General features: G+C 47.3%; 1 protein-coding gene across 1 annotated transcript in view; it reads left to right on the top strand.

The window, feature by feature from the left end:
• The window catches only part of scap (SREBF chaperone), a 30,861-nt gene extending 17,069 nt beyond the window's left edge, over positions 1–13,792 (top strand). Inside the window, exons 14-23 of the mRNA XM_035387993.1 lie at positions 1,111–1,275; positions 3,429–3,630; positions 3,886–4,001; positions 4,525–5,023; positions 5,553–5,638; positions 6,164–6,246; positions 7,156–7,322; positions 8,976–9,056; positions 9,221–9,427; positions 9,555–13,792. Of these exons, the coding sequence (XP_035243884.1) occupies positions 1,111–1,275; positions 3,429–3,630; positions 3,886–4,001; positions 4,525–5,023; positions 5,553–5,638; positions 6,164–6,246; positions 7,156–7,322; positions 8,976–9,056; positions 9,221–9,427; positions 9,555–9,800 (1,852 nt within the window). The 3' untranslated portion in view covers positions 9,801–13,792. The remainder of the gene's footprint in view (positions 1–1,110; positions 1,276–3,428; positions 3,631–3,885; positions 4,002–4,524; positions 5,024–5,552; positions 5,639–6,163; positions 6,247–7,155; positions 7,323–8,975; positions 9,057–9,220; positions 9,428–9,554) is intronic.
• The last annotated feature ends 3 nt before the right edge of the window (positions 13,793–13,795 follow it).

Genomic DNA, 13,795 nt, shown 5'->3' on the forward strand with positions numbered 1-13,795 from the left:
AGAGATTATATCTACCGGCTGTCCTGGGATTGCCTTGGGATCCCCTGGAGAAGTTTGAGGAGGTCTCTGGGGAGAGGGACGCCTGGGTTGCTGTGCTTGCCCTGTTGCCACCGCGACCCTGATCTGCATGAAGCAGTTAGAAGATGGATGTATGGACGGATAGCCTATGTGTATTGAGCTGTGTCTATTAGAGTATTGTGTTTTTATGTGTATTAGGGTTGTGTGTGTCTGTGTATTTGAATATTGTGTTTACATTTGCATTGAGCTGTGTGTATTAGATTATTGTGTTTACATTTGCATTGAGATGTGTATTAGAGTATTGGGGTTATATGTGTATTAGAGCTGCTTGGTGTGTGTGTATTAGAGTATTGTGTTTACATTTGCATTGAGCTTTGTGTATTAGAGTATTCTGCTTATGCGTGTATTAGAGCTGTTTGTTATATGTGTATGAGTATTGTGTTTACATTTGCATTGAACTTTGTGTATTAGAGTAGTCTGCTTATGCGTGAATTAGAGCTGTTTGTTGTATGTGTATGAGTGTTGTGTTTACATTTGCATTGAGCTGTGTGTATTAGATTATTGTGTTTACATTTGCATTGAGCTTTGTGTATTAGAGTAGTCTGCTTATGCGTGAATTAGAGCTGTTTGTTGTATGTGTATGAGTGTTGTGTTTACATTTGCATTGAGCTGTGTGTGTATTAGAGCAGTGTTTCTCAACCTTGGTCCTGGGGACCCACTGCCCTGCATGTTTTAGATGTTTCCCTGCTCCAACACACCTGATTCAAATGAATGGGTCATCATCAAGGTCTGCAGAAGCCCGATAATGACCCATTCATTTGAATCAGGTGTGTTGGAACAGGAAGACATCTAAAACATGCAGGGCAGTGGGTCCCCAGGACCAGGGTTGGGAAACACTGTATTAGAGTATTGTGGTTATATGTGTATTAGAGCTGTGTATGTATTCGAGTATTGTATTTTATGTGTATTAGAGCTGTTTGTTATATGTGTATTAGAGTATTGTGTTTTATGTGTATTAGAGCTGTTTGTTATATGTGTATTAGAGTATTGTGTCTATGTTTATTGGGCTGTGTGTCTCTGGCTGTGCTGCAGGTATATCAGCATCCTACCTGTTATCCCTGTGACGCTCCATCTGAGCCCCCAGGAGGCCCTGGAGACGCGTCACCCCCAGGACACCCGCCACTCTCCTCCCCCCGAACTGAAGCTGCCTCGTGGCCCACATGGGACCATCCTACAGACAGACCTGACTCTCTACAAGTCAGTATCTGCACTATAGAATAACACTGCAGTGTTACGCCATTACACCATCTCACACTCACTGACATGTACATACATGCCCGCTCTCTCAGATACATGCACACAGACATACAAAAATCTTTACTGTCACATTGACCCAGAAAGAGCTCATTCTGCTTTAGTGGTGTGGATGAGGCGACCATTTATGAATTGTCTGGGTGATATTTCTGTATTCACTACACAGAACAAAGTCCCTTTTGCGTAAAGCATTGTGTTTCTGGCTTTTCTTATCGCTGCTCAAACTTCCTGCATGTCTGCAGATAACCGCCCCCCCCCCCTTTGAGCTGCGCTGGCTCTGCCCCGGGCCGTGGCGGTGCGATGACTCAACAGGCTGGAAACAGGTTATTGCGGCTGGGGGGGTTTGAGAAGGAGGCGTTGTGCTCTTTCGGCCGTCAATCTCAGTGCGTTAGCAGACTGCTTTTACAGCCGCCGAGGCGTCTGGAGGCCGAGCGTATCCCACGCTTCCTATACTGCACCGGCCCATTATGTGCTCAGTGGAATCTGACCTCACGGTCCGATGTGGAAACGCTGTCCCGCTAGTGAATACGCTGAGGTTTATCGGAGAGCGAGAGCGTAAGCGCTCTTTCTTATCTCGTCTGTCTTCTCTGCGCTCTCTCTCTCTCCCTCTTTATCTGTGAGGGCGGGATACGTTTTCACTATTGACAAATATTGACAACCGTGGCCAGTGCCCGCCCACTGCTGCGGCTGATTGGCTAATGGCCTGCTCGTAAGATACCAGTTCAGTAGGTGATGTCACTCCAGGAGTGGGAGATGTTTTCAGCATGTGTAATCATCAGGGTGAAATTCAAAAGCACAATGAAAGCCACATGTATTTTCACCCTGCTTCCCACATGTAGACCAATGGTATAGCTTTTACAATACAAAGCTTGTTTTATATAGCTGTTTTCAATATGTTGTGTATAATGAGTGTACTTGTGGGGATTGGAAGATCAAAGGACTCTTCAGAATGTAATTTCAATGTTTATTTTCTGTTCTAAGATGAAGGTCATTTAAAGTGCGTTCTTGGATATTATTTCTGAAGGACAGATATGGGAGGGTCAGATTTTCAAGGCCGCTGAAGTACACTATTATTACTTATTCAGCTACGGGTTTCCAGGAAAGGGCCAACGCCAACATTGCTCTTGTTAGTTATCTTTGACCCTTAACCAGCCGTCGCTCACCATGGGAAAATTGATGTTTGTTGTGCTCTAATGCTCTTGGCTAACAGAACTGCCTTCTCTTTCAAACATGCTTTGAAACATTTTTCTTGTAACATTAGAAGTCTGCATCTTAAGAAGCTATTAATGAGTGCACTGCCACTGACTACTGCCACGGTCATGTCTGGTTCATATTAAGATGAAAATTAATAATAGTATAATTGGATTATTTATTATTTATTTCCCAACATGAGTAATCAGTGCTAAGAGACATTATAAGAGCGTTTGAGCATTTGTAGAAATAGAGCAGTTCTTTATTTTGCCATCATTCCAGTGTGTCCAGCTGGGTACATTGACCCAAAATGGTTTCAGCTATAAAACCGCCATCATCCATGGTGCATCGTCAGTATAATCTAAAATCCATGCAGTAATCATTTCAAATATCAGTACCAGAATTAGACAAACACCCAGCAGGATGTTTGTCTGTCGGTTAAGTGAGTTTGTGTGAGTTTGGGTACTCCTGTCGGGTTATATGTGTCATTGTGTGGCTGTGTTTGTATGTGAAAGAAGTTTGTCTGTTTTTTATCAGTCTGTAGCTTGCTGACATTTCTTCTGCTCTTTCATACTCCCTGAGGCCTGAATTTGAGCCAACACCTCCCAGGTCTGAGGGTGTATCATTGCTGTTTGCAGATTTGCCACAAGAGGGCAACCTTATCCCACCTGCAACAAACAAAATACAATACTCTGCATTCAACCTGTAATGCTGAGCAGATACTGGACAGGACTTTTTTAACAATACCAACCATGCTAACTTAGTGCGATTCACATAGATTGTGTATTGTTTGTTGGGCAGGGAGCTCCTACCGTAATGGGATCCAGGAAATTTGAGCAATGTGGGCTATGTTCCTCGTGTCCCAGGCAGCTGAGTCTAAGGCTGTGTCCCATTGTCCCTTTTAGGGTGGCGGCCCTGGGTCTCGCTGCGGGGGTGCTTCTTGTCCTCCTGCTCTTCTGCCTGTACCGGGTGCTGTGTCCCCGCAACTACGGGCAGAACGGGGTACCCCACGGCCGCCGTCGTCGCGGTGACCTGCCCTGCGATGACTACGGGTACTCGCCTCCTGTCAGTGAAATCTCGCCTCTGCTGCTTCGTGGGCACAGCATGGTATGATACTTCCAGACGCTCACACGCACACGCACACACGCACACACGCACACACACACACACACACATGCGTGCGCGAGCACACACATATTTTTTACAGTTTAACATTTTCAGTAGCACTGCCTGTTGAACAGTATTACGAATGAAGTTTATTGATGTTCGGTTATATATCTCACTGTTCAACAGTAGCCGTACAGCACATTTCTTTTAATGTAAATGCAAGTCTGTAGTTCACCATTTCCCTCTTGTGTTCAGGATATTGAGTGTCTGGCCAGTGATGGAATGCTGCTGGCCAGCTGTTGCTTGGCGGGACAGATCCGTGTGTGGGACGCACAGACAGGGGACTGTCTGACGCTCATCCCAAACCATGGGTAACAGCCTTTTATATGAACTATAACCCTAACTCTAACCCTAATTGTTACTGTACATTCGCAACAGCCCAGCCTGGTGACCAGGGCTTAAGCCTGGAACTCAGTTGGTATCTGTTATGTCTGGCTGTAGCCACACTAGTTGAACATATTAACAAAGCATTACAGATTGTATTAAATTGTGTTAATTTGGGTAGTATAAGTCCAACTTTGTTTTTTAGTTATTGTGGCTGTGCATTGTCAGCTTGTGTAAGTCCCATAGTGTGTCTTTCAGTGTGTCTCATAGTGTCTGTCTTTCAATGAGTCTCATACTGTCTGTCTCTCAGTGTGTCTCATAGTATCTGTCTTTCAGTGTGTCTCATAGTATCTGTCTTTCAGTGAGTCTCATACTGTCTGTCTCTCAATGTGTCTCATAGTATCTGTCTTTCAGTGTGTCTCATAGTGTCTCTCAGTGAGTCTCATACTGGCTGTCTCTCAGTGTGTCTCACAGTGTCTCTCAGTCTGTCTTATAGTGTTTCTCTGTCAGTCTGCGCAGGTGTAGCAGCAGTGGATGCTGGGAACAGCAGAACTGCTGGGATGCTGTGGGTATGGCCGAGCCTGAGAGTCTGGGTGGGGTGGATGAGCTGGAGATGGTCGGAGGCTTGGTGGGGGCGGACGGAGCGGGCTACCCCCTGCGGAGGAGAGCCACCCCTTCGCGCCCCACTCTGTTCGTAGACCAGCCTGACCTCACCCCCCTCATCGACACCAACTTCGGCAAGCAGCCCCCGTCCCAGGCGCTGCCCGACTCTGGTTTCGATTTTGGGGGTCTGGTGGAGCGTGCCTACCAGGAGCACGAGCCTTCGCCCACCCTGGGGTTCCCTCCCTCGCCCCCGCCCGCTCAGCAGAGACGCCGCAGCCTGGGGGACCCCCCGATTCTGCCGCCGGACCGCCCCTCCCCCAACCCTCCCGACTGGGACAGCTCTGTGTGGGCCATGGAGCTCAGGGGTAACCTCATCGCAGCAGGGAGGAGCAGTGGCAAGCTGGAGGTGAGAGCGTGTGTGTGTGTGTGGTGTGTGTGCATGCATGTGTGCATTGCCGTGTTACTCTCTGTGCTTGAAGTGATGGACCTAATGTGTCATTTGTGATGAGTTTCTGTCTGTATTGGTGTACTGTACTTGCGTGTAGCTGTGTATAATTACACAGTGTGTAATTGTAGTGGCTATTTGTGTGTCTGTGCCTGTAGTTATAGTATGCATAGCTTTATTTTGTTTGTTTATAGTGTGTATATAGTTGTAGTGTTTGTGTGTGTAGTTATGCCCTGTACATGTGTGTAGTTGCTATGCGTGTAGTTGTAGTGGATTCCTGTGTGTGTGCACTATGTGTAGTTTTAGTATGTTTGTGTTGCAGTGGGTGTGTATATGTCTGTAGTGTGTGTGTAGTTGTAGTGGATTCCTGTGTGTGTGCACTATGTATAGTTTTAGTATGTGTGTGTTGCAGTGGGTGTGTATATGTCTGTAGAGTGTGTGTAGTTGTAGTGCTGTCGGTAAGTGCCCTCCTGTCTGTTCCCTGTGGCAGCTGTGGGATGCAGTGGAGGGCAGCCTGCGCTGCAGTAATGAAGATGGTGTATCAGGGATCACAGCGCTGGCCTTCCTTAATAACCGGTAAACAAGCCACAAACACCCGCACGAATACACACACAGAGACACACACAGGAACACACACACAAACACCCACAGGAACACGAACACACACAGACACGCACACAAACACACACACAGGCACGCACAGGAACACACACACACACACGCACAGACACACACACAGACACACACACAGACACGCACACAGACACGCACACAAACACACACACAAACACACACACAGACACGCACAGGAACACACACACAGACACGCACACGAACACACACACAGACACACACACGGACACACACACAGACACACACACGAACACACACACAGACACAAAAACAAGCACATGAACACCAGACACACACCACACACACACACACACACACACACACAAACACAGACACATACAGGCATATACACACATGCACCACACAAATACACTTGAAGTACACAGTAACATACACACGTGCATGGCAGGGGATATGATGGTCTCTGGAGTGCAGGCTTGGTCACCTGATGCTGCTGTTGTGCTGCAGGATCGTAGCGGCCCGCCTGAACGGCTCTCTGGACTTCTTCACCGTGGACATCAATAAGCCACTCGGCCTGCTGCAGTACCGCGGTGAGTCCAAGCATTCACTTCTCTGTGTAAATGCCGTGCTAGAACCGTTTTTCTGTCCAAATGTGTACCCGATTCCCGAATGAGAGGGGATGGCAGGCTGTCTGTTGGACAGTGTCTCTGTCTCAGTGTCCGTCTGTCTGTTCTGTATGTGTCTGCCTGTCTTTCCTGCCAACGTATCATTGTGTGTTTTTATCCCATAACAAGGCCTACTCCTTCACTGACTTCCCCTGTGTCACTGCTCTTCCCTCTGTCTGTTTATCTTCTTGTCCGCCTGTCTGTTCTGTAGAGTGCCCGTATGGGGATCCTGGTTCAGTGCTCTGTGTGTCTCTGCAGGGACCCCAGGGCGGGTGTCCTGTAAAGTGCCCGTACGGGGCTCCAGGTTAAGTGCTCTGTGTGTCTCTGCAGGGACCCCAGGGTGGGTGTCCTGTAAAGTGCCCGTATGGGGCTCCTGGTTCAGTGCTCTGTGTGTCTCTGCAGGGACTCCAGGGCGGGTGTCCTGTAAAGTGCCTGTACGGGGCTCCAGGTTAAGTGCTCTGTGTGTCTCTGCAGGGACCCCAGGGTGGGTGTCCTGTAAAGTGCCCGTACGGGGCTCCTGGTTCAGTGCTCTGTGTGTCTCTGCAGGGACTCCAGGGCGGGTGTCCTGTACAGTGCCCGTATGGGGCTCCTGGTTCAGTCCTCTGTGTGTCTCTGCAGGGACTCCAGGGCGGGTGTCCTGTAAAGTGCCCGTATGGGGCTCCTGGTTCAGTGCTCTGTGTGTCTCTGCAGGGACTCCAGGGCGGGTGTCCTGTAAAGTGCCCGTATGGGGCTCCTGGTTCAGTGCTCTGTGTGTCTCTGCAGGGACTCCAGGGCGGGTGTCCTGTAAAGTGCCCGTATGGGGCTCCTGGTTCAGTGCTCTGTGTGTCTCTGCAGGGACCCCCGGGCGGGGCAGCATGCCCCCCTCTCCCTGCTACAGCAGTGAGGACGTGATCAGCTGCCAGCTGACGCGCTCGGTGCAGTGCGCCCATCAGAAACCCATCACTGTGCTGCGGGCCGCCGCCGGCAGGGTGGTGACGGGCAGCCAGGACCACACTGTCAGGGTGAGGGTGTGAGCGCACATGTACGCATACACAAATCACACATGCACACATACACACATACAGACATACATGCATACATACATCACACATACAAACATACATACATACACACATACAGACATCACACGTACAGACATACATGCATACATACATCACACATACAAACATACATACATACATACATACACACGTACAGACATCACACGTACAGACATCACACATACAGACATAAATACATACATACACACATCACACATACAGACATACATGCATACATACTTCACGCATATAGACATACACACATCACACATACAGACGTCACACATACACACATAACACATACAGACATACACGCATAGAGACATCCATACATGCTGTATTTAATGATATATGATTCAACCAGGTCAGTTTTAAAACCGCAGAGGCATTTAATCATAAAAGGTGCTATCACAAGCTAATTTTATGCTTTGTGTACTTGACGATGGTGTTATATTATCATCTAAATTAACAATTTATAACGATTATTTACCTTTAGTTTGTTCATTTTATGAAACAATAGAAGTTATATCAAAAAATATCAGAATTGACATATGGAACCAAAATCATCGTTTTTGATGGTGGTGCCTCCCCTTAAACTGCTTTAGAATGCTGGATTTTGTAGCACATTGATTTTAGAACTGTTAAAAGGCCGAGGTGTCCCTTTACTGAGAAATAACTTGCAAAAAAAAAAAAAAAAAAAAAACCTGACTGGAAGAAAAAAAAACATGGACTGGAATAAGAAAAAACTGGACTAGAAGAAAAAAAAAAACCTGGACCGGAAGAAAAAAAAAAGCCTGGAGAGAAGTCAAGAATGCCCAAACGAAAATCTAAGGTCGGTGGAGCCCCGGACTCCAAACGTAAGAAAAACTTCAGTAGTTCTGAAGTGGAGGTACTGCTGCAGGAAGTTAACAGCAAACGACATGTCATATTTAGTAGTGTCAGTAGTGGATATAAAATAACACAAAAAAAGATGCATGGGATGCTATTACTCGTTCAGTGAACGCTGTATCCGGAGAAGGGCGCACAACTGATGAAGTTAAAAAAAAATGGTTTGATGTCAAATCTGAGGTAAAAAAATACTGGTGGGAGTGGGCGCAAGGAATTGCGTGTTATGCATTCAAACGACAAAGCACTTCTCATCACATTAATACCGCAAATTAAATCAACCGGCAGTAAACTGCATCGGAGAAACTAGCTGTTTCAACCCATCGCTGCACAAAACACATTTTGGTGTCACTGATGTCTCTGATGGTTTCCCCCGGTGCGGTCCGCACCCCCCGCACCCCCCTAGTGACTCCTCTGAATAAGTGTTCTCTTCTACATCACATATACAGACATGCATGCACACATCACACATATTGACATACAGACATGCACACATACACACATTACACACACAGGCATACATACAGATGTCACACATCACACATACAGACATACATACACACATTTATACACATCACGCTTGCACACATCACATATACGGACATGCACGCATACAAACATACATACACACATACAGTCATACAGACATACACATACACACACTAATATGTGCAGTGTTTTTGCCAGTCTATATGTATAACAGTGGCAAACTCATTTCCTCTGTCTCAGGTGTACCGCTTGGAGGATTCCTGTTGTCTCTTCACTCTGCAGGGTCACTCTGGGGGTATAACTGCCATCTACATCGACCAGGTCTGTCCCCTTCCCTGCCGCACCCAGTGTGCCATTTTCACTTTAGGGGGCGTGCTCTTTTTCCGTTGGTTTTAAAGGGTTTTAATCCTGATGGGTTAAGATGCTGGAACAGAAACCGTGCGCTGCTGGGCTCTTATGCCCCCCCTTCTGCCTTTGTCTTTTAGACCATGGTTCTGGCCAGTGGGGGGCAGGACGGGGCCATCTGCCTGTGGGACGTCCTGACGGGAAGCAGGGTCAGCCACGTTTACGGTCACCGCGGCGACGTCACCTCCCTGGTCTGCACCACCTCCTGCGTGATCAGCAGCGGGCTGGACGACCTCATCTGCATCTGGGACCGCAGCACGAACATCAAGCTCTACTCCATACAGCAGGTGCGTGGGCCCGCGAGCGCGAGCGTGACCGCGAGCGCGTTTGCGCGTCTGTGTCACAGCGTTCAGCCTGCGCCGCTTCACCGGTCAGGGCTGCCTTTCTGCGCTCACTGTCCCTGTTCCCCCTCAGGAGGTGGGCTGCGGGGCCAGTCTGGGCGTGATCTCGGAGAGCCTGCTGGTGACGGGGGGCCAGGGCTGCGTGTCCTTCTGGGACCTGAACTACGGGGACCTGCTGCAGACGGTGTACCTGGGCCAGAGCAGCGAGGGCCAGGGCGTGCGGCAGCTGCTGGTGCTGGACAACGCCGCCATCGTCTGCGACTTCGGCAGCGAGCTCAGCCTGGTGTACGTGCCCTCCGTGCTGGAGAAGCTGGACTGAGCGCCCTGGCTGTGAATCGGCCTCCCAGGCCCCACCCGCCCACCCCTTCGCACCACCCCCCCCCCCCCCCCCCAGAACAACTGTTGACAGCAGCTGACTCCTGGATTCCATCGTTTTCTCTTTTATTTCCATCCTTTTGTTTTCCCCCTCCTGTAGACCTCTTTAATAGCCAGAGGGGTGGGGTTCCGTTTCCATAGCAATGTGATGTCAGACTCGGTGGACGGCGGGAGAATGGGCTGGGGGCCGGCCCGGGGCCTGGTCAGGACCGGCTCTTCGGGGCGGAGCTTCCGCCAGCCCTCTGCGCATCTCGACGTTTTCCGCTGGCCCCTTGGCTTTGATCGTAGCTGGTGTTTTTAGGCGAGCTACCCCAGGCGACGTCGCGTCTGATGTCACCGGGGCTGTGGAGACCCCTCCCAGCAGGCGGGGCCAGCGGGCGCGGCGATGAGGGCAGGCCGCGGGGTCCGCAGGCCGCGGGCTTCACTGAAGCGGTTATAAGCTACAGCGTGCGCGTATCTGTGCGCACGCGTGCGAGGTAATATGAATGTGTGTATATTCAGAGACTGGACAAAAAGAGGTGTGAACAATACTGACTAAGTAGAATTGGGGGAGAAAAAATACAAACTGAAAAGTTTGTGCCCGTGCGTTTTGTGTGTGCGCCTGTTCGCCTGCTCTTGAATGTATGTTTGTGTGCATGTGCGTGCGTGCGAGTGTGTGTGTGTGTGTGTGTGTTCGTTTGCTAGAGCAGCATACTGTACTTAGCAAAACCTCCAGGGGGGGTCATTTTTTAATGTCTGAATTTATTATTTATTAGATAAATTTTAAATAACAAAAAGAATTTGTATGAAATTAAAAAAAAAACTCAATATTTTAATGGGGATGAAAAAAGCAAAATGTGCAAAGCTGGGATGTAAGGTGTATAACGATTAAAATTGGCAGTTGTGATTATACTAACATTAATATTTATGTCAAAGAACTGACAGATGTTTGTTTGTTTGTTTGTTTGAAGAGGAGGGAGATGATGAAGGGGGAGGGCAAAAAGAAAGCAGAATCTTTGCACACGTCCTCCAGAGACCCAGCTACTGGCCTTGCCTAATTAGCCAGTGTTCCATTTAAAACAAACTCCAGTTCATTCATCACAATCGTCCATTTACGACTAAATTTCCTGATTAGTGCAATGGTCTATTCATTGGATCATTCCTTTGTTTGTTCATTCACATCAGCCAACGGAAAAATTAAAGCAGAATTCTCAGTCGGACACGAAAGGCTTTATTGCTGCGTTGAGTGCTGTCCATTCACATTGTCGGACATTTACGCTAAAGCTTTCCGTTAGGACAGTCACGCATTGGCTGTATTCATTCGTTCACATTAGGGGATGATTGGTTTCTTTCGACCTTGCAGATCACTGATAGGCTGGAGGCCCGTGCGCTGCTTAACGTTAACCTGCTGTGGGCTGTGGTGATGCTCAGGGCGTCTTACTGTGCAGCTTCCCGTTCTCCTCCTTCAGAAGGACGCCGTCCTTGTCTTGCACAACTTTTTTTTTTTTTGGAAGGAAAAATGTAATGTTTATAGAAATTTTTGCTATAAATGTTTACTGAGCTCTTTTATTATCATGGTTATAATGGATTGGGTTTTAAAGATAAATAGTAATGTTTGAATATACTGTAGATCACAGGTAATTTAATGAACGTCCCACGTAGACATTCTTGGATGTTTACCTGTGTATGTGTGTGTGTATGTGTATGAGAGAGAGAGAGTGTAAGGGAGAGATAATGGTCGTTAGAGACAGACGTCCGAATGGCTCTAGGACGTTCTAATCTGCCACATTGGAGGTCTGTTCAGTAGTTTCTAAAGGCAGTGCGTTGTCTCATTTTCCTGTCTGTTGTCAGAGAGGTCTTCAGTTTTTATCAGACGTCTGATGGTTTTCTGGATGATACAGGGTTCGTTGTGGTGTGACAGTGTTGCCCTTGCTTTCTTTGTTGTTGACTCACTCCACAAATACTCTCCCCAGCCCAGTATGAGTGTGTGTATGTACTACAGCAGGGCCTGCCCTGCAAACACACACACATGCAGATTTAAGTGTACTCACATACAGACACGCATGTTAACCGCAAATCCATACGTATAAGGGCACACATCCACACGTTTTTTTATTCGTTTTCAGCAAGACAAGAATACACTGATAAACCCATGTATATAAGGACATGCTGTTCTGTACTTAGTGATGCGCAAATGTAGGCAGTTGAGACGAACATGGATGGACAGAACACGTACATACAAATGTTAGGCATTCAAACAGGCATGCAAGCAACAAACACATTTTAAACCTGTTTACATGTAAACATAAAGCTGAAATTGGACTCACTTGGTCAGACATGCATGCTTTTTTTTTTTTTCTTTTTTTTTTTTTTTTTTTACATACACCTGCAAATAGCAATTTGAACGAGTAGAAATGCACACCAGACAGAATGTCTTATGTAATGGTTATAATTTATTAGTTTTTGGATGTAAATATTAGGTGAGAAAGCTATAGAAATGCTATTTGATTTGAGTGAGTTTTTATTAGATAAAAAATGTGATTCTTTTTTTAACTTTATACTTTTTCAGACCCGGTTGTAAGTTTGGTTTCATAGTGAATTTTATTGGAAGGGTGGGGCACTGTAACTGTGCTTAACCTGTTACTGTGGAGGGTTTTCATGCAGTCTACCTGATATCCGAAACCAATATCTGTTATCCAATTAACACTGCTTAGCCATTGCATGAGTGTCCAAGGAATCATCGTCATACATCTGAGCTCCTCTTCTGGGGGTCGTTGTTCCCTGGGTATGCTGTTGATTAGCCGATACTTAAATGGGTCGCAGTTGGGCTGAAATCATAGCCTGTTTTGTGATCCACTGTTAAGAGTGTGTGGCCATTGTTTATATTCAACCTTTTTTGAGGACCACAGATGACTGATTGCTTGCGAAGATGCGGTGTGTTGCGTGTTTTATTACCGTGCGTTAAGGTCTCTCATGGAAATGCTATTGGACTCTTGCTTGTAGACTCTTGTCTAGCCCTGTAGCAGTTTGGCTGCAAGAATAAAACACGCTGATAAAATTCTTCACTGACTTGCTCACCCACATCTCGATGGTCGGGCCAGGTCCAGTGACTGGATGTGTTGGCCAGGTCTGCGTCTTGGATGTGTTGAAAACCCAACTTCCATTTGCAGTGCGGAGCCATTCCCCATGCATCTGTAGCTGCGCATGCCAGCTATGAAGTATCAGGCGTGCATGTGTGAATCTGTCTTCTTTCCCCCAGCAGAACCTGGGCCTATGGTTTTGAGACTTTTCCTCCCTCACTTTTTGAGTGTGTGGTGAGATGTGTCACATCCCAGGCACAAAAGTAGACCTGCAGAAAGGCTGATTAATCGAAACCTGAGTGGCTCTAACCAAAGCTTGCGGGGCTCAACCTTCATACCCAGGCTCTAAAATACCACAGGGGGGAGCCGGGGCTGTTGAGTCATACGGTGTGTCAAGCTGTTGTGTGCATGCGTACACGTGTGTGCTTGTGCATGAGTGTTTGCGGGTGTGTGCGCATGTGCTTGTGCATGCACCGTTGCGTTTGTGTGTGTGTGTGTGAGTGTACCTGCTCCTTGACTGCAGGAATACCTGTAAATTGAACGAGTGGTTCAGTTAAAGGGAGAGGGCGGGGCCCTGACCTGACTCCTCCCCCGCATTTCCCATGAGTCTATACTGTACATTTGTCCGCTTGTTAGACGTCCGTCTTATTTTCTAATTCCTTTCTGAATGTGCCCTGTGGGTGGTGGGTGTGGAGTAGGGTGACTGGGTGTAAATATTGTGAGACTCTGAAACCTGCCCCCATTCCACCTCCACCCCACCCTTCCATTACTATACAGTGTAAACATACTGCAGAGGATGAAACTAACAATCTGTAATATTTTTAACACAGGAGCAAAACTTTATACTAATTTGCAAATAAAAGGCTTTAATACCTTGGAG

Source organism: Anguilla anguilla, chromosome 1 (assembly GCF_013347855.1).
Source record: "Anguilla anguilla isolate fAngAng1 chromosome 1, fAngAng1.pri, whole genome shotgun sequence".
Lineage (NCBI taxonomy): Eukaryota > Metazoa > Chordata > Actinopteri > Anguilliformes > Anguillidae > Anguilla > Anguilla anguilla.